Here is a 26350-nt window from a genome sequence, read left to right as displayed (position 1 = left end):
TTCTGGCCTCGGGTAAATTCAAGCATGAGAAGCACATATAGGGTTTGTATTGGATGGCTTTGTCAACTTGACACAAGCTAGTCATCAGAAAGGAAGGAACCATAGTTGAGAAAATGACTCCATGAGATCCAGCCATAAGGTATTTTCTTAACTAATAATTAGAGGGGAGGACACAGCCTTTGGGGAGTTGTGTCGTCCATAGACTGCTAGTCCTGGGTTCTATTAAGAAAGCAGGATGAGCAAGCCAGGAGAAGCAAACCAGCAAATAACACCCCTCCATGGACTCTGCATCAGGTCCTGCCTCCAAGATTGCCCTGTTTGAGTTCCTATCCTGACTTCCTTCAGTGATGAATAGCAATGTGGAAGTGTAAGCCAAATAAACCTGTTTCTCCCCAATCTGCTATTTGGTCATGGTGTTTTATCACAGCAGTAGAAACCCTAAGACATAATGGACTAGCATAGTGGGGTATTGCTGTAACAGACCTGACCATGTTTTTGGGAGGCTGGTGGAAGGACTTTGGAACTATGGCCTAGAAAAGCCATTGATTATTAAGAGCACTGTGGGATGTTCTGTGAGAATTTGGAAGATAAGGATATTGAGAGCAAAGGATGGATGCCTTAATTTCGAAGTTTCAGAGGGAAGTTTAAAGATGCTATCAGGGTCAATTGTTATTTTGAATTAAGATTCCATGGTTCTAATTAGCTGGGGCTGAAGAATCAGCTGTGATTAACAAGATACCAGAACTAGTTGCTTCCTACCTATCTCCTTCCAGTACCCAAAAGAGCTGAGATTCTATTCCACCCCACCTTATCATTTCCTGTGTCGACCTCCCAAATGCTAGAAATAAAGGCATGAGCCATGAGTGCTGGGATTAAAGAGGTGTGCTACCACTGCTCAGCTTCTATGGTTAACTAGTGACTAATTCCATCCTCTGATTTCCAGGCAAGCTTGATCAGAACACAAGCAAAATATCACACAACAGAGCAGGGCCAATTCTCCTGCTCTCAGTTCTTCAGATTCAGGTCACTCGCTGTTGGGGGATGTCCTTCTGTGTATATGCTTCTTATTGGTTGACGAATAAAACACTGTTTGGCCAATACAGGCAGGAAGATAGGTGGGAGAATTTTGGTGAGGGGTGGGGTCATCCTTCCAGAGGGCAGGGGCCAGTTGCCTCCTGTGGGGAAGGCCAAATCTGCTGCTGCAGTATCCATTGAGGGTGGGGACAGCCATCTTAGGGACAGTGAAGGGTGGGGCTGGCTGACCACAGCATGGCACCAATGAGCCCCTGTGCTAACAAGGGTAGGTGACATCATCAGACACCAGCTGTAGCAGGGCCAGGAACCCAAACATGGCCCTTGGCAGCAGCTCGGACCCAGATGTCATCATGGCCCAGTGGCAGCACAGACCTCCCTGATAAATATGGCCCTCATGGCAGCATGACTCTCAGGCACCAACTTGGTCTCAGGTAGCTAACCAGACTCTGGGCATCTGCAGAGCTGTCCATGGTAACAGAATCCATGGTTGTCAATTCAGACCCTGGCTGCTGAACAGCCACAGACCCAGACATGGCCCTTGGCAGGAGGCCTGACCCAAGCAATACCATGTCTTTGGGTGACAGCACAGGACACTCAGATCAGCATGTTGCTGGTGGCTACATGGCCCTCAAATATCCTCATGGCCACAGAATGTAGCCCAGACTCCAGCCATCTATGTGGTCTTTGGTGGCAATGTAGGCAACAGACATCAATGTAGACTCTGGCTGTGGTAGGACCACAGACCCTGACATGGTCCCAGGCAGCAGCCAGGGCCCATATGTCACCACAGTCCCAGGTAGCAGCACAGCCACTCAGATCAGCATGGCCACGGGGGCAGCATGGCTCTCAGGCATCAACATAACCACAAGTGGTGACCCAGATCCCTGGCATTGACTGTCTTTGATGGTCTGAGGAGGTACACATCAACACAGACTTGGCTATGGCAGGGCTATGGACCCAGATCTGGCCCTTGGCCATAGCTCTAGTCTGGATGAGTTCACGGCTCCAGTTGACACTACCGGCTGCCCAAACTGACCTGGGCCCAGCAGTGGAGCAGCCCTTGGACACCAACATAGGCAAGGGATATCAACACAGACCCAGTCCATGGTTGGATCATAGGCCACAGACCCATATATGGTCCTCAGTAGCAGCCTGGGCCAGTATGCCACTATGTTCCCAAGTGACCCTTGCAGTAGCATGGCCCTCCGATATCAACAGGACCCCAGACACAGGACCCTGAAGACCCCAGCAGTGACAGGAGCCACAGATATCAGCACATACCCCTTCAGCTGTTTGAGAGCCCCAGACATCACCATAGCCAAGGCCTAGACATCAAGAGGTCATTCATGACAGCCCATTCATCAACCACTAGCACTTCTCCAGATCCACCTCTTCCCAGCCCATGATCCATTCCACCTTACCCTGTCCCCCACCTCCCTACCCTGTATTCTCACAATGGTGCCCATTATCCAACCCTGGGGCTCTAGGTAGGGTCACATGTGGCAGTTGGTTGAGTCCTGTGCCAAGCCTCAAACCATGGCTCAGGGCTGTTGCCTTTCTTTTCCCTAATGCCATGGCCTAGAAAACTCAGTCAGCACTTGGTGGCAGGCAGTTTCCTGTTTAATTGTGCCCAACACACCAAGAAGTCTGAGGGAAGCCATCTGTGTCCTCGATCAATTCAGGCCAGGATGGGCCAAGCTGGTGCTGGCCAGAAGACCAAGAAGACTGGGGGCAGCAATCTGTGTCTATTGCCAGTGCAGGCCTCAATCAAGATTGGATATTGTAAAGACTGAAATTTTAATGAATTTGAATTTAAAACTGTGACACTTTTATGTGAGATCATGGAGATGAATAAGAAAGGAATGGTTATGGCTTAATAATGAAGTGTTTGAGTGTCAAGGTAAGGGATCAGTTTTATTGGCTGCTTTTGGGTTAACTTGACACAAGCTAGAGTCACCAGAGATGAAGGAGCCTCAGGTGAGGAAATGCCTCCATGCGATTCAGCTTTAAGGCATTGTTCTCCATTAGTGATCAACTGGGCAGGGCCCAGTCCATGGTGGGTTATGCCATCCCTGAGAAAGTGAGCCTGGGTTATATAAGAAAGCAGACTGAGCAAGCCAAGGAAAAAAAGCCAGTAAGTAGTGCTCATCCATGGCCTCTGCATCAGTTCCTGCCTCCAAGATCCTATCCCATTTGAATTCCTGTCATGACTTCCTTCAGTGATAAAGAGCAATGTGGAAGTGTATGCTAAATAAACCCTTCCCTCCTCAACTTTTTGGTCATAGTGTATTGTTTCAGCAATAAAAACCCTAACAAAGATGGAGCATGATAGAGAAAGACAAAGATCAGGGGTGGTGCAACAGCTCATGACTATCTCACACCTGGTATTCCAAGATATGCATTTTCTGCTAAGAGCATTTAAAGCACCAACAAGAAAATACAGTTCCTTGATGGATAAAAGATATATGTATGCATGAATATTTATTTATGGCAGGATAAAAGATATGTATATATGAATATTTATTTATTTGCTTATTCACTCATTCATTTATGGCAGGAGTACTACACTAAGAATTCATAGGTATGAAAAGCAACCCCTGAGCTGGGTGTTGGTGGTGCATGCTTTTAGTCCCAGCACTCAGGAGGCAGACACAGGTAGATCTTTGTGAGTTTGAGGCCAGCCTGGTCTATAGAGCTAGTTCCAGGACAGGCTCCAAAGCAATACAGAGAAACCTTGTCTCAAAAAACCAAAAATAAATAAATAAAAATAAAAGCAACCCCTGAACTTTAGAAAAATGTCTTTTGTTGCCCAACATCATGAACAAAGTCTCCATTCACTACAGGAAATAGGGAACTAGTCCCAAGCATCCAGATCACACAGAATGCTAAGAAAGAGACCAACAATGTTCATTACCTAGTCATGATAAAGATGGACCACATCATGCCTGCTATTGCTTTTAGGGCTTTGAAATAATTTTTTCCAACATCATAATATTCTCCAGAGTAATAAATTCACTCCTACACACACTAAGATTTATTTTTTTCATTCATTGAGTATGGATGTTTTTCTTGCATGTACATTACTATACCTCACATGTGACTGGTGCACTGGGAAGCCAGAACTTGGTATTATATCCCCTATAACTGGAGAAAAACCATTGTGAGACACCATGTGCATGCTGTCATCCTTGGAAAGAGACATCTGTTCTCTTAAGCACTGAGCCATCTTTTCCATCCCTTATTCACACTGTCCACTTAACAGAAATAAACAGTAAAATTCACAAATATCTCATTCAGGAGTGTATCAAATTTGATCTCTAAACATGACTATTGAAGATGTTCTTCATATGAGGGACTGTTTTGACTAACCTTACTCATGTTTTGAATGACCATCCTTCTAGCTAAGCAACTTCCCTCCTGAGGAATTCCAAAGTGGAATGAAGAAAAGATTATCACAGCCAAATTTGTTGACTATTTAAACCCCACATGGAGGGATGGAGGAAGGTATGAAATTTTCAGCTATTATTGCTCAGAGAGAAAAATTTGCTCAGAAAGCCTGTTTCCCTTTCGGCAAATGATTTCAAAAAGGAGAGACTACATAGCAGGCCCTTAGTACAGAAAGCAGATCCAACTTCATCACCAAGCCACACCTATAAGGGTGTTAGGCTCATTTCTCCCACTGCACAGCAGGAATTTTGCTGCCTCTTGCTGTGTGTGCTAATGATCAGTGTTGTCTCCTGTGGTCAGACTATGGCTTCTTTGCAGCCTTCTGTCTTCTGTACCCTAAAATCTAGCAAAACAAAAATACTATTTTTTTGCCTCCAAAGAAGTTCATCCTGGAAATGGTTAATGACTGATTAAGTACTCCTGCATGCAGTTTCCTCTACTTGGGAGAACCCTAGAGAAAAACAAACAACAATCTAAACCCAATCCCGTTGCTGCAGAAATGTTTAGTGCAAAAACACAAACTAATTAAAATTTCTCTTCTTCAGTGACCAGGGATGTTGGCCCACTCTCACAGAGGGAAATATCCAATACTCCCACTTCATTTTAAAAACACTATGTTTTAATACAACATACATCCAGTGAGGAGTTTTGCTTGGGGAATGTAACCTAACACCAAAGCCTATGTTTACCTTATGTTAGGCATGGCTTAGGATTCAGTACTAAGAAAAAAATAAATAAATAAAATCAAAAGTGATGACAGGAACAGTCTAAAGCAGTACAAATATAGGACTAAGGGAATCTACTGTAAGAGTACACTACCCACAACCCTTTTTTACATAACAGTCTGAACTCAGTGTCACAACTTGGCAGCTCTCCAAGTTCTGAAGAGGTGTAGGTTCCAGGTTCCTTTATACCACAGCAAGAAAGTGGCCTGGGACAAAGTTATTTCCCAGGGACAGAACAGGTCTAGAGGCCTTGTGCACAGCTGCCTGCTTTGCACACAATTCCAATGCTCTGGGGAGGATGAAGCCAGTATATTATATAACACTCCTGTCTGCACAGTGCCAGAGGAATGGCCAAGCAGCAAAAGCATAGCCTCTGCTATGTCATGAACAACTCATGATTCTGGGAGCCCTGGACACACACTCTTTCCTGCTTCTTGTACATAAAGGTATCCTCTTTATGGGCCTAAAATCGGTATAAGTGAAAGTTGAATGGGACCAACACATCTTGGCATTTACACTGGATTCAAACCCACAAACCCAGAGGCAATGGTGAAGCTTTCCAAATATCCATTCACCTCAGTGGACATTCGATGAAAAGGAATAGCATCCTTGATTGTTGGAATAGACATAAGGTTGGGATATTCCTGATTGGATATTCTACAACCAAAACCAGTATAGTGGGGGCAGAAGGAATCTTGATTTCTCTCCAGACACAGGATGAGGAGTGCCTGCTATGCAAAAGAGGGACCATGTTACCTACAGTTGCATTAAGGCATTGCCATAGGTGAGCTGATCTAAGTCTGCAGGGCAGGTACACCTTCCAGGTTATTTTTGTACCTGTATAAGGACTTGTATATACCCAAGAGGGAGATACACAGAGTAGCCTGAAACATACACCATATCTTGACTGTGAATTGTTACATAGGTGGCAAAAAAAGGGGGGGGGGAAAGGTGTTTGAGGAGGGCTTTATAGGTCATTACCTTAGAATCTATCTCCAAGATCTAAAACTGAGATCTTATAAGAGTGCTCCCTTGGGTGAATGAAACTTAGGTAGATTAAAGCTTCCATTCTCTCAGTTGCCACTGCCCTTAATATGTTCATTCCCAGAGCCTCCTGAAGTTTCTTATTTTTTCTGCCTCAATTCCCCTGTGTGTTTAAAAAACTTACGGAGCTACAAAAAAATTATGATCAATCATTTGTATAACTATTCCCTTACTGAGGACTAAAAATTATAGAAATACCCCAAACTGATAAAATGAATAAAAGTACTGGTAAAATCTGAAAAAGAAAACTCCCAATTCTTTACTTGGAGAACACTGTAAAGTACAAACTGTACAAGTTCCATGAAGATCATTGTTGATGTGACTGTGTAAGGGTTAAAAGCACTTACTGCTCTTCCACAGTGCTGAAGTTGAATCCTAGTTCTAAGCTCACTCATCTCACAACTGCTTCTAACTCCGATTCCTGGAGGTCCCATATCCTCTTCTGACCCCAGGCACATAGATGAATGGGCATACATTCATACAAAAATAAAACAGACTGACAAAAACTGTAAAACTTTGGGGGAGGGGGTAACAGCCTACATAAATGACAGCCAGAAAATGCCTAGTCACATAAATCTAATTACCAAGAAGGCTTTTCTATCACACAAATATAAACCAACTGTTCATTGTGATGCCTCTTATGAAAGTCAAAATAGCTAGAACAGGAAAAAGCTTTTCCATAATGCTTACAAGCATAAGTCTTCATTCTTGAGTGAATTCTTTCCTGTTTGGTATAATCACAAGGCTGAAGAACCACATTCAATGTACATTACATGAAAAGGATTTCTCTCTAGCGTGAATTCTTGCATGAGTATTACAGAGGAATTGATGGATTTTCACAAATTTTACATGCATAAGGCTTCTCTCCAGTGTAAATTCTTTTATGAGCATTACACCAACTGAAATTGGCAAAGGTTTCACTACAATGTTTACATGTTCAAGGCTTCTCTCTAGTGTGACCCCTTTCATGCTTGTTACGATAACCAGAACTGGTAAAGGCTTTTCCACAATGCTTACATGTATAAGGCTTCTCTCCAGTGTGAAGTTTCTCATGAGTGTTACGTGAACTCAAAATGGCAAACATTTTCCCACAGTGCTTACATGCATAAGGTTTCTCTCCAGTGTGACCCCTCTCATGAGCATTACACCAAATAGAACTGATGAAGGTTTTTCCACAATGCTTGCATGCATAAGGCTTGTCTCCAGTGTGAATTTTCTCATGAGTGTTACGAGAACTCGAAATGGCAAAGGTTTTGCCACAGTACTTACATTCATACGGTTGCTCTCCAGTATGAATTCTTTCATGAATGTTCCGATAACTGGCTTGGGAGAAGGATTTTCCACAATGCTGACAAGTGTAAGGCTTCTCCCCAGTATGACTTCTTTCATGAGTGATAAGAGAACCCAAAATGACAAAGGTTTTGCCACAGTGCTTACATGAATAAGGTTTCTCTCCAGTGTGAATTCTCTCATGAACATTACGATAACTGGAATTGTTGAATGCTTTTCCACAATGCTTACATGTGTAAGGCTTCTCTCCAGTATGATTTCTTTCATGAGTGATACACCCAGTCAAACTGGCAAAGGCTTTTCCACAGTGTTTACATGTGTAAGGTTTCTCTCCGGTGTGAATCCTTTCATGAATGCTACAAGAAGTGGGGCTGGTGAAGTTTTTCCCACAACACTTACATGAATATATTTTCTCTCCAGTGTGAATTTTCTCATGACTGTTACGAGACCTCAAAATGGCAAAGGTTTTGCCACAGTGCTTACATTCATAAGGTTTTTCTCCAGTGTGAATTCTTTCATGAATGTTACAATAACTGGAACTTCTGAAGGTTTTTCCACAGTGCTTACACATGTAAGGCTTTTCTCCATTATGACCCCTCTCATGAGTGTTGCACCAACTGGAACTGGTGAAGGCTTTCCCACAATGCTTACATGCATAAGGTTTCTCTCCAGTGTGAGTTATTTTATGCTTCTCAAAACAAGAAGCATATTTAAATGTTTTCCCACATTGTTCACAAATGTATTTTTTCTCTTCAATATGACCTTTTTCAGGGATGATAAGGTCACTGCAATCACTGAAAGAATCTTCATTGTGGTTAGGAACAAATGATTTCACTTCTGTATGGATTCCATTATCTTTTGGGCTATATGTATCTCTCCTTAATATTTTCTGATTGAGTTTATCTGCATATTGTGTTCTCTTCTGAGGCTGATTAGAAGGGAGACTCCTAGAAGCTTCCGTGCATTGCTGATTCTTATATGACTTCTCTCTAGGAAAAGTTTCAAGTACCTGAAGTGATTCAGAATGACTGATATTTTCCCAATGTTTCTGATGTATAAAAGCTTCTTTACATTGTGATGGTTTCCTTCTAGTTTGGTTGCTAAGATATACAAGTGAGGATGAATGATCAATGTTGTTTCTTACATGCAACTGGCTTTCATATCCTATTGCAGGAGGCATGTCTTCATTAACCATATTATTTGGAATTGTTTGAAGGTTGTCATCACACTGACTATTATATTCACGTCCACAGTCTTTCTCAACCAACTGAGTTCTGCAAGAAATGAGAATTACTGTAAACAAGGGTAATGTTGAAGCCTGGTTCATGTGGTCCATTACAGTTTTACTATTAGAGGCCCTAGCAGAATGTCTCTAATGTTGAGGACAATGTAACCACTTGTAAAAGCCCATCATTTGCTGACTATGCTTCATTAAGAACTATGAAAGTGGCAGAATAGTGGTGGTACATGCCTTTAATCACAGCACTTGAAAGAGGCAGACAGATCTCTGTGAGTTCAGTGCCACTTGGCCTACAGAGCTAATTCCAGGACAGCTAGAACTACAAAGAGAAAACCTGTCTCTAAAAACTAAACTAAAATGCAAAAGCCAAAGAAACAAATTATGAAGGAACTGTATCACAGTCTTGGAGGTTAAGAATAATTCTTGCTCTTCCAGTAGATCAGAATTTTATGACCAGCATGCATGTGGCAGAGGACTCACAAATTCCTGTTAGTCTTGTGTTGAAAGATCTATTACAATATTCTGGCCTCCACAAATTTTTTTGGGGGAGTTTACAAAGTATACATTTAAAAATAACATATGGATATAAAGGGAGTAGACACCCAGGCACAGGCCTTGGCATGAAAAGACAATCATAACAATCACTTAAAGTCGTGGAAGACAGGCATTTTGGGATTCCGATTACTTAATCTGTGTTGGTTAGTTTGTAATCAACTAGAAGCATCTAGGGTCATCAGCACACAGGGACCTTTAACTGGACTTTACACTGACCTGTAAAGAAATCTTTGGGAGAATTTTCTCATTCCTGATTCATGAGGGAAGACTTAGCCCATCATGGGAGATCTGCCCCAGACAGGTGGGTATGAGTTCTATAAGAAAGGTACCCCAGTAATCCATGAGAAACAAGCTAATAAGCAGCATTCCTCCATGGTTTCCAATTCAATTCCAGCCTCCAGGTTCCTACCTATTCTGAGCTCCTGTCCTAACTTTCCTTGCTGGATTGTAACATAGAAGTGTAAGCCAAAATAAATGCCATTGCATCCAAAGATGACTTTGGTCATGGTGATTATCACAGGAATGGAATGCACTCTCACCCGGAAGTTGGTTACCAAGCTTATGGGGTATTACTGTGACAGAGTTAACCATGTGAAAATGTCTGGAAACTTAGGCAAGAAGACCTGCATTTCTGAGTCTCAGAGGATAATGAACTGTCCCAGGGACTCAGAGGGCATGAATGATGACAATAATGTAAAAGATGGAAGTCTGACTTCTACAGTTTTAGGGATGATGGAAGGTACCTCCAAGGCTCTTCTGGGGAAGTTCCTGTAATAGTTTATATTGGTGGGGCCCAGTGAGATCGCTCTGCTTCATCTAGGCTTAAAGTTAGAAAGTTCAAAACTATCTTACAAGGTTAATGTCATAACACTTAAAGATTTAAGGTGTGGCTACTGTAGGATGTTTGGTCTTGGTAGTGGATGTTTGATCTAAATAACAAGAGACTTGATCTGAGGTATGGTTACTCGAGGCCAGATAACAAGAAATTTAGTCAAAGGTGTGGTTACCAAATGTTTGGAGAATTAAAGATTTGTTTCTTTCTTGTATCTTGATAAAGAAGCCTTTTGCCATGTTCCCCTTTCTGTCTGGGGCATTTAAAATGTCAAAGAATAAACTAATTGCCCTCTGGACTCTGTTCTATCTCTGTCCTCCTTAGTATCTTTACCCACAATTTCTCAATACACATGCCAACTCTCAGGCATGAACATGGGTTAATACACTCACCCCACAAAGTAGGGATACAACATTATATTGAGAACCTGTTTTCTAATATTATGATGTAATTTATATTGTTCCCTTAAGAATATTTAGGGGTTTCCAGGAGGTTGGTGGGGCACACCTTTAATCCCAGCATTCAGGAAGCAGAGGTGGATCTCTGTGAGTTTGAGGCCAGCCTGGTCTACAGAGTGAGTTCCAGGACAGGCTCTAAATTTTGCTAGAGAGAAACTCTGTTTTGAAAAACCAAACCAAACCAAATCAAAAAAATATTTTCCCCAGGCGGTGGTGGCACTTTGGGAGCAGAGACAGGCGAATCTTTGTGAGTTTGAGGCCATCTTGGTCTACAGAGCTAGTTCCAGGACAGCCAAAGCTGTTACATAGAAAAACCCTGTCTTGAAAAACCAAAAAAAAAAAAAAAAAAAAAAAAAAAAATATTTTATTTAGGGAGAAACAAGTCATGCAAGGTTCTGGATTAATAGTGTGGGATTTATGTGTATTGCTGACAAGAGGTCAAATGTTCAAATGTTTTAGTTAGTTTTCATCAACTTGACTCAAGTGAGTTTACATATCTGAGAAGGATATCAAAGGAGAAAATGGTTCTACCAGACTGACATTTAGATATGACTGTGGAGACATTTCCTGATTATTAGGTGTGTTATCCCCTAGAGAGGTGGGTCAGGTTGAAAAAGGAAGGTTACTGAGTAAAGGATGAGGAATACACAGGTAAACAGCATTTCTCAATCAGCTCTGCTTCAGTTACTACCAGGCTTGAGTTCCTGCCCTGCTTCCCTTTATGATGGGAATATGACAAGAAAGAGGTAAAAATGAGCCCACCGGAGATGCTTTCCCTTATAGCAAAAGAAAGGGAATAAACACTGCTCTAATATTCAAAGGCTCAGAAGAGTATATAGAATGACACTAAATAATTTTAAATATGAAGGGGAGGTTTTGCGTACTAAAAGTACTGGAAAAACTCTTGGGAATTAATGTTCCATCACATGCTGGTGATATATGCCCATATACTCAATAATAATTCAATATGTGGTAAGAGTCAATTTGCAATTAGATAGATTTAGACTATTTACTAGGTTCTCAGTTGCCTTCTCACTCTCAAATGTTTGATATAAATTGCTTTCTATTGAATGAAATTAATTACCTCAGATTTCTGCAGAAATCTTTGTAGTGCTCTTCAATATTTTGTTCTAGTCCTTTTTCTGGAAATAAACCCAAAGAATTCATTACAACATCTTAAAGGTTAAAAAAAAAAAAAATTACAATTTCACTCTTATGACATGAGTAAGTTCACTAAATTCCCCACGTTCCATTCAAGAATTCAAATCACACCACTGTACACATAAGCAGGAAACGGTTGTTCTCTGACTGAATAAGCAACTGAAGCAGGTTGTATTTTTTACCTATGTACATAAGGTTCAAAAATGTCTCCTTCATCACATCACTGTAGAGCTTCTTTTGACTGGAATCCAACAAAGCCCACTCTCCTGAGGTGAAGTTCACAGCCACATCCTCAAAGGTCACTGGCTCCTAAAAACAGTGCACATAGTACATGGCCACCTTTAAATGACAGGCTGTTGATATACAGAATCATCTTGGACTGAAGATTCTGAATATACTTCTAAGTGATTAAGCAAAAGTTAATCCCAAAATATCTGTAGGATGCTATCTTGAGTTCTTATAAGAACATCAGATACCCAGTCTCAGTTACTATTCTATTGCTGAGATAAGAGTCCATGGCCAAGGCACCAATTACAAAAGAAAGCATTTTACACTTTTAGAGGATTAGTCAATGATTATAATGATGGGAAGCAGACAGGCATGGAGCAGTAGCTGTATGTTTTACTCCTGACAAAAGCAGCAGACAAAAAAAAAAAAAAAAAAAAAAAAAAAAAAATGGACACAGTGCCAGAAATGAGCTTCACAAACTTTAAAGGTCACCTCCAGTGACACACCTCCTACACTGAGGCCACATCTCCTAACATTTTTCAATGAGTTCTACTAACTGGGAACTAAACTTTCAAATACATGAGCCTATGGGATAAGTCACAACCAAAACAACACACACACACACACACACACACACACACTTTGTGAAATGTATAGGGATTACATTAGTAGAAGGAGGGAGCTGAGATACACAAACTACACATCACTCTATTTCTGATTGTGTGTGATTTGACCAGCCCCTTCACAATTGTGCCTTTAATGGACAGTACCCTTCAATTGTGAGATGAAATAAATTCTTTGTGCTTTAAGTCACATTACTCAGAGTCATTTATGTCAGATGAGAAGCCTAAAACAAGAATTAGATTTTTTTAAAAAGTTGAACCTTTGTTGTAAGTAAAACTAACCAGATCCTCTGTTGGAATTTTGAACATGATTTGGAAAGAACATGGAAAAATTGAGGGAAAAAAAAAAATCTCTTTAGAAAATAATAATTTAAAAAATCTAGAACACATTAGATGCATGAATGAATCATTTATGTAGACATTTAAAAGACAAAACTGCTAGGAATAAATGTCTACAGAGGAGACATGTACCAGGAAGCTTCAGTGGGGATCAAGGATTTAGGCAGGAACTAGAGTAAGGGCCATAACTTTATTCTTCTGTACATCAGAGAACTTGAAATGACCTTGAAAGTGGACATTATTGAATACTTGGTAGAAGAAAAAATGTAAGCAATTTAAAATTTTAAACAAGGAGAGCTGCTGGAAGTGATAACGAGATGAATACTAAGCATTGGGACAAGAGTGAAGCAGGCAACAGAGGGAAAAGTGAGCAACCTAGTTTGCTCTCTGAACAATGAACTTAGGAACCTGTGAGTATTAATCTCAGAAAAATTACCTTCAGTGTGTTGTATGTACCTATGCTTTAAAAAGAGCAATAAGTTAGTTCTTTCAGTAATGGTTTAGTAACTCTTTACTGCATTCAAATACATTTTGGAAAACATATGATATATATGGGAAAACAGCTGAGTGGAAATGAAGTCATTTGAGGTGCATGCACAACAGGGCAAACTGTGTTCTTAAAGGAATGTTCAAGAAGAATTTTTCTTTTAATGTTTTCACAATTTACTCTCCTAAAAAAAATGGGAGTAAATAGTTCTAAAATCAGATGACTTTGGGAAATGCCACATGTAACCAGCAAGGTTTAGCAAATATAATCCTGTCTGTTCAAACATTCAATCGTCTGTTCATGATGTGTCTCTTAGCAACCAAATCCTTTCCTTCAAAGACCTCCAATGTAACTGATACCTTTGAGTACCCTTACATGAGTCCTTTAGTATATTTTTGCTTTGAATAAAGTTACATTTCTCTAAATAGCCCAGACCCCAACAACCAATTATGAACTGGGCAAACAATCACATGTAGGGAAGTAAACATATTCTCCTCTCTCATTATTAGAAATTTCCCTAACTACTTTCTGCCAAATTTCCATTGTGATATTGATGTCCTTGGTGGCTCACAAACTAATCAGTTTGGTCCAAAATAATCATCAACCTGAGGTTTCTAAATGTCCTACCATACAAATCGGTAAAGGATATATCATCTCTGCTACATTATTTACCAGGAATGGGCAAGAAATCAATAGAAAATACAAGCAAAGTAGAATTAGGTGACTCTGCCAAATTATGATCAATGCAGAACTCTTCTGTTTCAATATAAGATGAGTTCTCTGGCCTAAGTCTCCAGCCATATAGAGTTCATAGAAAGTGTTTAGTTGTTTCTTTCGTTTGCTTTCTTTTTCTTCCTGTGAGTTAGATCAATATCAATTGGAAAGAACTAATTTTCTTTTCTTTCCTTTTCTTTTCAAGGAACTCGCTGTGTAGGCCAGACTGCCCTTGAACTCACAGAAATATGCTTGCCTCTGCCTCCCAAGTGCAGAGACTAAAGGCATGTGCCACCAACGCCTAGCAAGAACTGACTTCTTACTGACTTTATACTCTAGCAGTTCCATGAATAATAATTGTCTATTTTTTAAGACTTTACTTATTTATTATGTATAGTGTTCTGCCTATGTGTTTGCCTGCAGGACAGAAGAGGGAACCAGCTCTTATCATAGATGGTTGTGAGCCACCATGTGGTTACTGGGTACTGGGAATTGAACTCAGAACCATGGGAAGAGCAGCCAATGCTCTTAGACTCTGAGCCATTTCTCCAGTCCTAACAATGAACAAAGAAACAATGGAAAAAATGAGTATTCTTATTGAGAAGGAACCCAATTTTCCTTTATTCTATAGGCATGTATAAAAATTTAAATCCCGCAAACACTTTGGAGCATGTCAGTCAAAAGTCTGGGCAGAATGGGATGTGTCCATAAGTAGGCCATTCCTAGCTAAGAAGGTATGGGCAACTGACACCTTTGTGGAGATGAAGTCATTTTTTTTCCTCAGAAATGCAGCCACCAGTAGGATGACCACACTGTCTATATGGCTGAGCACATTTGGACAACACTATGTGAAGCCATTGCATTATAAAACAACTTTTCTAAAAAGACACATAAAGGTGTGCTGGTGGTGTAAAGGTGAGATACAATTAAGATGAATCACATATAAAGAAGAAATTGCCAATAACAAACACATTTAAAAGATTTTTGGCCATTTTTAAGCTACTTTAGGCATGCCAGTGGCCAGGCCCCACCCCTGAGGACCTTCAAAGACCTGGCTCTGCCCACAGACCATTCCTAACTGCCATAAGGACCAGACCCAGCCCCTGCCAGACACAGGCAGCTGAGCTCTGCTTTGAACCTGAAAACCCACCAATTCCTATTATGGGAGTATTACCCTGGAAAGCTCACCCTCAAGAAATGCTATATAAATCCTGTCTTTTACTCAGTTCTCTACTGCCTCTCACCCCAGAGGCTGTCATCTTCCTAGGATTTGCCTGGCAATGAATCTGTTGTGTGGTTTGTTGTGAGTTATGACTTTGTGGTATTTCTTGGCTCCTGACATTGGATACCTTTCCTTTCAGAGCTGTAACACAAACCTTTAATAATAAAACAATAAAACAGATTTCTGCAGAGCTGGGATACATGTAAGCAGGTGAAAAGCTTGACATGCAAGGCTGAAAATCTCAAACATTATCAAGGATGTGTGGGAAAGTGCATACTTACTAATGATTGGTGGTGGATTAAACTGTTGCAATTAATAAGCAATCAGTGTGAGCTTGCCTCCAAAGTAGAAAATAAATTAGTATTTCACACCAAACTAAACATTTCTCTGCATATCATGAAAACAATCCATATACTACATCAGATACACACTCTGATCATTGCTGCTGTAGTCCCAATAGCTAGAAAAAATAATCAACCCAAATGCCCATAAGCTGATGTCTGGATAACGGAGATGTGGCACATGTTGGAATTGGATCATACTGTGTGAAGATGTGTCTCTGTAATTCCTTTCCTGCTTAAGTCACTTTCTGACTGGTTTAAGAAAGAGCAGAATGTCCAACATGTAGGCAGGAGAGGATAGGAAGGATTTCTAGGCTAAGTTGGGAACACTGGCAAGAATCTGAGACATGGGGGATTTGCCAGTCTGCACCCAGAACAACTTCAAAGCAGCTAGCAGAGATGGTCCAGCCTCACAGACTATTCCAGCCAGGGCTTCAGTTAAGCATTGTGTTTTCTCAATACACATAAACTAGTGGGGGTAGGGGGGAAATACAGCTAGCTCACCAAGTACTTAACCATTATCCCATTTTTCTGGTTGTCCCTTAAAAATGCCATAGCCCCCCAGACATCAGTAAGTAATTTTAAGGGCATTATACCCACATTCTCAAGAGGTGTAATTGGTGGGTTTAGGCCATTTGAGGGTTAGGGATGTTTGGCTTTGTTTAGGGATGTTAGTTGAAAGTTGTTATTGGCCATAGTCAGGGAGGAAACTAAACAAAGGAGGGAATATTAAGAGATTTTTTTTTTCATTTTCTTCTATTCTTTCTTCTTCTCTATCTAGTGAAAACAATAGGATGGAGAGTATTGCAATGATAGGATAAAAGGGTAGATTACTGAAATTACTTTTAAGCTAAAAAGCAACTAGTAGTCTCAAATATTTTACATTGGTTCAGATTTTTGTATATTGATACAAATTTAAGGTTATTTTTGTTATAAGATACTATATATATGTTACTACTCGTTTAAGGTTTTGTACTTATGCAGCTCCTTTAAAATGTAATGTAAAGTTCTAGTCCTTGAAAGCTATTATTACAAACTGTTTAGGATAAATAAGAAATGCAGGTTAGTAGTTTCTTGTTTGTTTGTTTTGTTTTTTTCTATAACAAACATGCAGTCATGTTATGTATGTTTTCATAGTATTTTAGATAGATGATCTTTAAACACTTCAGAGATCTAAAAAATATGACATTTAAGATGTTTAAATAACAAGGCTTTCCATGATAGTCAGATATGTCTGCTCCTGGAAGCACCAATATACTTCAGAGAAGTTTGCTTTCAATGTGGCAAATATAGCGCGGCAAGAAACTCTCCCTGCCACAATTACTGACAGTATGATATCTAACAAACTAAGAGAAAACCAAGAAAGTCTACTGCTGAACTTTGCCAAACAAGGTAGACTAGTCCCTCAAGATTTCTGCTTCACAGAATAGCCTGTCAGTTCAGGCCTGTAGGCTAAAGACAGATGCCTTATCATTGCACAGGAACTTTGGGTGACTGTTCAGGCAGCCAGCTGTCTCTATCATTTCTATAGTTTTGGAAGTTGCTTGCTCTGTGCACTTCCTGTTTATTCAAAATATTTTTATACTTCCCAGGTCACTGATGGGGTTGAAGACTAAATCGTTATAGTTTTACAGTTTTCCGCATTCCCAATCAGAAAAGAAACTAACAAAAGAGATGGAAAGTTTATAACTGTTGAGAGATATAAAAGTTTAAGTTGTTTATCTAAGAAAATGTTACTAGGCCAAAAAAGATATTTTTAGGTTTATAATACAAGTTATGACAGAAAGTGATTTAGGTACAAACTTAGATTCACCAAGTTCAGATAGATAATAGAGTACTTTATCTAAAGCTGCCAGATTTAAAAAAAAAAAAAAAAAATGGACATTGTGAATGCCATTCTCACATGATAATTGTACTTATTGTATGTAGTTAACTCTACTAAGAGTTAAAACCTTTCCTTTTTTAGACAAAAATGGAGATGTGCTAGGAGATATCTGGTCATACTGTGAAGATGTGTCTCTGTTCTTCTTTGTTACCTGCCTAAGCACTTCTGATTGGTTTAATAAAGAGCTGAATGGCAAATTGCTAGGCAGAAGAAGACAGGTGGAACTTCCAGGCAGAGATAAAAAAAACTCTGTGAAAAATGTGAGGGGTGGGGGATTCACCAGCCAGACGCAAAGATGTACATACTGAGGAAAGGTAACAAGTCAAGCTGTAGAACATAGATTATTATTAACAGGTTAATTTAAGTTTTAAAAGCTAGTTGGGAACAAGCCTTAGCTAAGACCAAGTTTTGATAATTAATAAGAAATCTCCGTGTCATAATTCAGAAGCTTGTGGTCCAAAGAAAGGTTGACTAAAGACACATGCACGTATTAGAATCCCACTCAACAAAGAAAAAAATAAAAATGAAATTTGCAGGGAAATGGATGTAACTGGAAATGTCATTATGCTGAGTCATATAACACAAACACAACAAAGTCAAACAATGTCTGTTTCTCCTTTATAGGGATTTAATCTCTGATCTCTTACCCATCTGTGATGGAAGATGTCATTTTGTATATATGTTTCTCTTATTGGTTAATGAATAAAGCACTGTTGGCTAATAGGAAGGCAAGATAGGCAGGACTAGGAGACAGGGAGGATTCTGGGAGATGTAGTAAAGAGGAGTCAAAATTAGGACCAAGAGGAGTAAGAGTTCTGGACCCTCTCTCCAGTAAGATTAAGACCATGTGAAAACACTTAGGTTGATAGAAATGGGTTAATATTTAAGACAGAGCTAGCCATTGGCCAACAGCTTTATAGCTAATAGGGTCTCTGGTGTTATCTTGGGGCTGACACAGCTCTGGGACCAGGCTGACAGGAAAGTGCCCATGAAACATCTGTTTGAAAGCTTGACTGAGTATATGTAGAGACCATAGAGAAGAAAGGTTCCCTGAGATCTGTGAGTAGGTGGGAGTGGCACAGGGAGAGCAGAGTACATGTGATATGTAGGCAGAGTGGTAAATATAGCAGGACTGAAAAGGAAAAAACAAGCATGGGAATGGGAAGACAAGTTTTGAGTATCAAAATTCATTATAAAGTCATTTGCAGCACAGCCTGCTGTTACACAAGTATCCCTGTCTTAGAGAGAGAGAGGAAGGAAGGAAGGAAGAAAGGAAGGAAAGAAGGAAGGAAGGAAGGAAGAAAGGAAGGAAGGAAGGAAGGGAGGAAGGAAGGAAAGCAGACAATCCAGCATAGAAGTGTAAGCCTTTTATCCCAGAATACATGAGGCAGAGGAGGAGGATCTGTGAGTTCAAGGACAACCTGGTAAACACCAGGAGTTACTAGATTAAACATGGAAACCATATTGACAAAAGCAAAACAAAAATAGAGAAAATGATAACATATTCAATATAAAATAAAATGAATACCAAAGTAGCTACACACACATTATAAAGGAAGGGCACACTGAAGCCAACTATGCAGCAATCTGGACTCAGCATCCCCAACCCTCAAGCACAGCAAGGTCTGTGTTGGGATAAGTTCATGGCAAAGACTCACTCAAGAGTGCTGGAGATTGCAAAGAAGCAGCTTCACCAGGACGTAAGACTGGAGAACACATGGTTCAAGGCTGCTGCAGGGTGCATACTTCAAGTGCATATGTGCATAGGCACTGCTGTGTCTGACTACACCGCCACTGGACTACACAGCTCCAGGGGAAAATTCAAGTGCTGGCGCCACATACCTCCAAAGCAACTAGTGTCTCAAACCCCATGTTAGGTTTCAAACCCTGAACAAATAACTGAGATGTCAACTAATATATCAAAGAGAATGCCGGCTGCCAGTCCATGTGTTACAGAGTTTTCCTCACTGGCATACCCTAACCCCATCCTAAACTCTCCCACTCAACAGTTGGGCTGGATTTTCCTTACCCCAGCTTCTCTGAGTCTATACAACACAGTCAATTTGTCTACTCTAGTATCTTGGCCTTTTTGCCTTTTTGCCTTTTTGCCTCTTGGCCTCTTGGTCCCTTGCTTGCTCTCTCTCTCTCTCTCTCTCTCTCTCTCTCTCTCTCTCTCTCTCTCTCTCTCTCTCTCCTATTTGTTTCTTGTTATCCCCACCCTCTCTCTCCTAACATGGCCCAGATTCTGTCTGGACCACTCCAGATGCTCCTGGCTCTACTCTCTATCTCTCACTCACAATAAACCTTCTGCTCTACCATACATGGGAGTAGTCATGTCCTTTTATTTTTCAGTCAGCTGCCACCCAGGATTCCAGAAGCTCCAGGAATACTCACCATTTTGTGCATCTGATGTGTCTAGATGTTCTCCTGAAGATGCCTGCAGTCAGCAGAACACATAGTCACTCCAAACAGGTGCTCAGGAGAATATGCTTTGCTAAGCAAAACAAAACAAATGAAATAGCACTTCAGGGGAGGAGTAAGCTCAAGTAAATTCAAACATAGGAGCCACAAATAAGAATCCTCATATTTGATGAGGCAAAAGTCCATGACTTTCTCTCACTTCACATTTCAATGTATCCAGTTTCTGCCAATATTATTACAACATAGCAACAAGGGAATTTACTCATTGGATGGATAAAATAGACATGTATGCCATGAGTACTCCATTATGTATTCTGAATTATGCAAAGCAACTTATTCAATTTCAGAAAAGGTTTTTGTTGACCAAGGTCATAAAGAAAGCCTCTGTTCACTAGAATAAATATGCCCAAACCTTAGGATCTCGAATACTGCAAAAAAAAAAAAAAAAAAAAAAAAAAAAAAAAAAAAATAAAGAAAAAGAAAAAAAAAAACGACAATCTCCAGTAATGATGCAAAAAACACTAAGTGATTTAACCTTGAGACTTCATCATGCCTGCTATTGCATCCAGGATCATGAAACAATTCCTTCAACACCATAAAATTCACTAATAATGTCATTCACATGAACATTAAGATTCGTTTTCGTTTATTTCATTTTTTGTGTATGGTTTTTTTTTTTTTTGCATGTACATCAGTGCACTTCATATGTGCTTGGTGCCATGGGAAGCAGGACATTACATTCCCTGAAAGTGGAGTTACAAACTGTTATGAGTCACCATGTGGATGTTGGCAATCAAATGTAGTTCCCTGAAAAAGAAGCCTGTGGTCTTAACAGTTGGCCCATTTCTCCATGACTTGCTCACATTAAGATTTTTAACAGAAATAAACAGTAACATTCACCAAAGCTTTCTTCAGGAGTCTATCAAATTGAGTACTTGGTACTTTACAATATTAAGATCTCTCAGAAGAAAGACAAGCTTAATACTTAATACTATCTAGACAGGAAAGAAAGTTAGTATTTGTTTTTTCAAAAGACTGCAATGCTGGAAATTTCTGGTTACAAAATTCACAGTCCCAATTCATTGTGTTTAAAGTCACCTAAAACAAGCAACAGCAACAAAAAGACATGCCAATGCCTTGAGGACTTTTGCCAGTCTTTCTGGCTTTTTGCACATTCAAAGTTTTGAATACTTTACAAAATTCTAATTTGGGCCTCAAAAAGGATCAGTGCAAATAAATAAAATGTGCACCAAATGTAAATTTTTTTCTTGAAAATGGTCATTTTGAGCAATTGAAGTTAGGGGAAGAGACACTTCTGCTCCATGGGAAACTTCTTTTTTCTTCTTATTTTAGATATTGATCCCAGTTCCCTCTCCCTCCCTCCCCTCCTCTCTCTCTCCCTCCCTCCCATGTCCCCTACCACGCTCCCATCTCACCCCCCCCAATCCACAGGGAGGGTGATGCTTTCTAGGAGAGAATCAATAAAATCTGTCAAGTCATTTGGAGTAGGGACTAGGCCCTCCTCCTGCCTCTAGGTTAATAGAGTATCCCTCCATGGGGAATGTGCTCCCAAAGTTCTTTTGTGCACCAGGGATACATCCTGATTCCACTGTTGGAGGTCCTTTAGACTGCTCAGGCCTTCTAACTGAGACCCAGGGGGTCTGAGTTAGTCCAATGCTGGTTTCCCAGCTATCAGTCTGGAGGTTCACTAGCTCCTCCTTGTTCAGGTCAGCTGTCTCTGTGGGTTTCTGTAGCCAAATCTTGTCCTCCCTCTCTGCATCTGGATTCCAGTTCAGCTCAGTGTTTAGCTGTGGGTGTCTGTTTCTGTTTCCATCAGCTACTAGATGAGGGCTTTCTGATAGTGGATAAGTTAGTCATCAACCTCATCATCAGGGAAGGGCATTTAAGGTAGCCTTTCCACTGTTGCTCAGATTGTTAGTTGGGGGTCAGTTATGTAGGTCTCTGGACATTTCACTAGAGTCAGTTTTCTCTTCAAACATATAATGGCTCTTTTATGGTATCTCTCTCTCTCTCTCTCTCTCTCTCTCTCTCTCTCTCTCTCTCTCTCTCTCATCTATTCCTCCCCTGACTCGATCTTCTTTATATTTTAGGAATCAAAGAGACTAAAGGGTCAACTCTGAGATGAGGGTCTTGTTCATAATAATGAAACTGGACTCTTGAATAGAAGCTGTTGTGTCCTAAAAGGAACAAGGACATTTTAGACTTATAGACTCACAGCTGAGATTATGACTAACTTAATAACATACTGACTAATGGCTTATCTAACTTGAATGAAAAGGAAGCTTTAATTATACTATGAACTAAAAAAAAAAAAAAAATTAGGGCAACCTGGAATTTTAATTAAAAGATCACTTGAGTATAAGCCAAATTTTATAATGGAAGCAATATAAAATACAATATAAAAAACAATACATATATACACAGATATCACAAAAATCATTTTAAAGACAAAGATATTTTATCATTTTTCAGTTTCAGATTAGGCTGTTGATTAGCTCTAAGATCACGTTAATAGCATTAGCAATCCTGAATCTGAGCCTTGTCATTTTAAAGATGATTGTAATCTAAGTAGAAAACCTTGATGTTAAGGACATAGCTAGAGTTTAATCTAATAATTCATAAGGCTTTAAGTACATAGAACAGACCACCAGTTTTGTATTTAAATTACCTTTTTCTGTTAATTTAAATTGAACAAGATCAAACTTGTCACTAACGAGGAGGGCATGGGTAGATGGGCCATCAGTCTTACTTCTTAATGTTATAGGTTAAAATTTACCTTAGAATTATTAATTATTATTAGTTTAATACTTTGGCCAATTTTATTTAGTTGGAAACAACTGTTTTCTTGTTGAGTTGATACATCATTTATACAAATAATAACTCTTTATGACACATACGAGCTTTGTAGTTTTGTAAAAGGTCAATGGACAAAGATAAAAGGGAAAAGAATACTCTTATTGAGAAGGAGCTCAATATATTCTACAATGCATGTATCAAATTAAAAATCCAACACTTTGGATCACGTCAGTCAAAACACTGTGCAGAATGGGATTGGTCTTCATGAAGGACACCCCTGGTTACAAACATATTGACAAGTGATGGCTTTGGGAGGGTTGGGGAGTTATTTTTTCTCAGGAATGTGACTACTAGTAGGATGCCCATGCCCTGTGAATGGCCACACACACCTGGACAGCAATTAAGTTAACTCCATGGGTTTTAAGAAAGAAAAAAATGGAAAGAGAAAGAAAGAAACAAAGAAATGCAGATTAAAAAACCAAAAGACATGAAATTAAGAATTGGGTATGCTGGGTGTGGGATATTCTCAGTAATAAAAATATATTTAAAGTTTTGTTAGGCTTTTTAAAAACAAAACAGTAAAACAGATGTCCACAAGGCTAGGATATGGGTAAGCAGGTGAAAAGCTTGCATTGCAAGCCAGAAGACCTCAAATCCTATTTTAAAATGTGTGAAAAAGAGAATACTTGCTGTTGATGAGGGTTTAACCTGCTGGGATTCACAAGCAAATCAGTGTTTGCTTGCCTCAAAAGTTATAAATTACTCTGAATATAATTAAACACTACAACAGATATATGCACACACATGGTCATAGCTGCTCTAATCTCAGTAGCTAGAAAAAGATTCAGCCTGAATCTCCATCAGCTGATGTCCATCATGATGGAAATACAACACATAAACTCAGTGATTTCCACTCAGCAAGGAAAAAAATTTCCAGCAAATGGGTGAAAGTGAAAACTAAATCAGGTAACCAAAGCCCACAAGGTAGAGCATGATGGTGCAAGACTTTAATCCCAGACGGCATGAGACAGAGGAGAGTGATCTCTGAGTTCAAGTTAGCCTGGTCAGCAGTAGGAGATACCAGTTGTCGAAAACAAAACAAATGAATACATAACAGTCAGGCAGTAAAGGAAAAACCCTGCCTCGAAATAACAAAAAAAGAAGAAAGAAAAATAACAAATTACAAATTTACAATTAAATAAATATCAAAATAAGTAAACACTGAAGCCAATACAAATATAATATAAATGTACTCCACACTCAAGTCAATGTTCAAATAAAAAACATTTCACCACCAGGTAGAAAGCACATTTACCTTTGTCTCAGATAAATATTCTGAAGCTCCTCGAATGGTCAGAAATTACACTGCTTCCATAAAGCAACTACCTAGAGGCAAAAGGAAAGAGATGAAGTATTAATATCTTTCCCAAGGCCTGCAAATGTGGAAATTACTTGCTACAAAATCGACACTCGAAATCCTTTCTTTTCAAAGCAGCTTACAGCAAAATTACCCCAGCAACACAAATACAATGCCAGTTTCATGATGCTCTTTGTCAGCTTCACTGGCCTTTACTCCAAGTTGGGTAAAGTTTTCAAAATTCCAATTCTGGACTCTACAAAAAGATCACTGCAAACCAAAAGTGAAGCAGACTGGAAATTCTGACCAACTGCAATTACGAGAACAATTAAAAATTCTCACACATTACCATTTTTTAAAAAATGTTAGAAAAATGCAAACATCATACCGGATGAAGTGTTAAGGGGATAGGCACGCAGTTTTGTGGGAAATGCCTCTGATAACTGGGGGCATGGGAAACAGTTTAAAGAAGACGAGGTGGGGGAGGAGAACAAAGAAGAGAAGAACTCCAAGGTGATAACGGGGGGGGGGGGGACAAAAACAAAACAAACAAACAAAACCACCAAATGAACCCAAACAGGGTTCATGGCAAGGACTCAACAACGAGTACTGGGGATTGCGAAGAAGCAGCTGCATCAGGACAAAAAAGCGGCGGACTCGGGGCTCAAGGCCACCTGTATGGGGTACTCACTTCAAACACAGGTGGGCACAGGCATTGCTGGGCCAGACTCCACCTTCCACTGGACTGCAAAGCTCCAGGGTAAACTCCAGCTGCTGGTGCCGAAAAGCAGCTAGTGTCCCAAACACGCCGCCCGGGATTACAGGAGCCCAAGGCACACTCACCATTTCGTACTTGTGATGTGTCTAGGTGTGTCCCAAAGAAGACTGCAGTCAGTAGAAAACAGTCGCCCCAAACAGGTCTTCCCAACGATCTCCTACACTAAGCAAAGCGCAAAAAAGGCTTCCGGGACGCACACTATGACTATCTCTGCTTCTGATTGGAGAGTTCCGCTAGTAATATAGTCCCTGATTGGCGAACTGTACTCTAGCCGCACCCTCAACCTAAAGTATCTAAACTTTAGGAAGACTAGGATCTTGTCCTGTTGCCTCACTTTTTAACGAAGGCAGATTTCCGTGAATTCGGAGGCAATAAAGGCTACATGGTGAGACCCTGATTCAAACCAAACAAATATGCCAGCTATGGTGACGGGCATTTTTTCTTTAACGTGACAGGAGTTCGTTTCCTAGATCCGACAGTCTCTACCTCCCAAATGCTGGGATTAAAGGAGTTTGCCACAACGCCAGACTAGTTGCAAGCTTTGTTGATCCCTGGAATACTAAGGCAGACACAAGAAGATCACTAAATTGGAGACTCATTTGGTACAGAGAACTTCAGGACATACTATCCAAAGAAATCCCGTCTATTTGGGAGCACATTCCACATGGAGGGATATTCCCTTAGCCTAGAGGCAGGAGGGAGGGCCTAGTACCTACTCCAAGTGACTTGACAGATTTTGATGATCCCTCCTGGAAGGCATCACCTTCCCTGTGGAATGGGGGGGAGGGTCAGGGGATATGGGAGGGAGAGGGAACTGGGATCGATATGTAAAATAAGAATATATATATATTAAAATAAGAATATATATATATCTTCTGTCTAGAAAAACAAACAAACGCATATACAAACAAGTAATATATTGAATAAATAAGGAAAGACACATTATCATATAGGCCTTGAGCTCTGTGACAAACATTTTGCATTTTAGGATTTCATTGCATGGTGAGAACATGCTCAGAGGGAGATTTGGGGCCTTCTCACTTCTTTGTATACCCAGTATTCCCCAGCTGCTTTTTTTCATGAAATTTGATCTGTACATTCCAATCTCTTGGCCCAAAGATAAAAAGACAGGACTTCAGGGTAGGAAGAGAGCCTAGGTAGATTCAAACACAGAACCCCCAATTAGGGTTGATAGGAAACCTCAGAGTTTAGGGATGAGACAAAAGCCCACAACTGTCTCCCAACATGTTTCAATGTATTCATTTTCTCTCAGTGTAATTAAAACACACCAGCATGAAAATTCAATTATGTACTGGAAGGAGAAAATAGACATGAATGCATGAGTACTCCA

At 40.0% G+C, this 26350-nt stretch overlaps 1 protein-coding gene across 1 annotated transcript; it reads right to left on the bottom strand.

Annotated features, from left to right (window-relative positions):
• Nucleotides 1–6489: 6489 nt before the first annotated feature.
• LOC127216720 (zinc finger protein 791-like) lies at nt 6490–25053 on the bottom strand. Its single transcript, XM_051177536.1, is given in 6 exon segments — nt 6490–8815; nt 11711–11768; nt 11970–12096; nt 20021–20063; nt 24180–24250; nt 24913–25053. Coding segments are annotated over 4 exon segments (1947 nt in total). The 5' UTR covers nt 20033–20063; nt 24180–24250; nt 24913–25053; the 3' UTR covers nt 6490–7065.
• Between the last annotated feature and the right edge of the window lie 1297 nt (nt 25054–26350).

This window comes from Phodopus roborovskii, unplaced genomic scaffold, assembly GCF_943737965.1.
Source record: "Phodopus roborovskii unplaced genomic scaffold, PHOROB, whole genome shotgun sequence".
NCBI classification, from domain to species: Eukaryota; Metazoa; Chordata; class Mammalia; order Rodentia; family Cricetidae; genus Phodopus; species Phodopus roborovskii.
The sequence above is the reverse complement of the archived record's forward strand: the minus strand, read 5'-3'. Positions and strand labels throughout refer to the sequence as shown.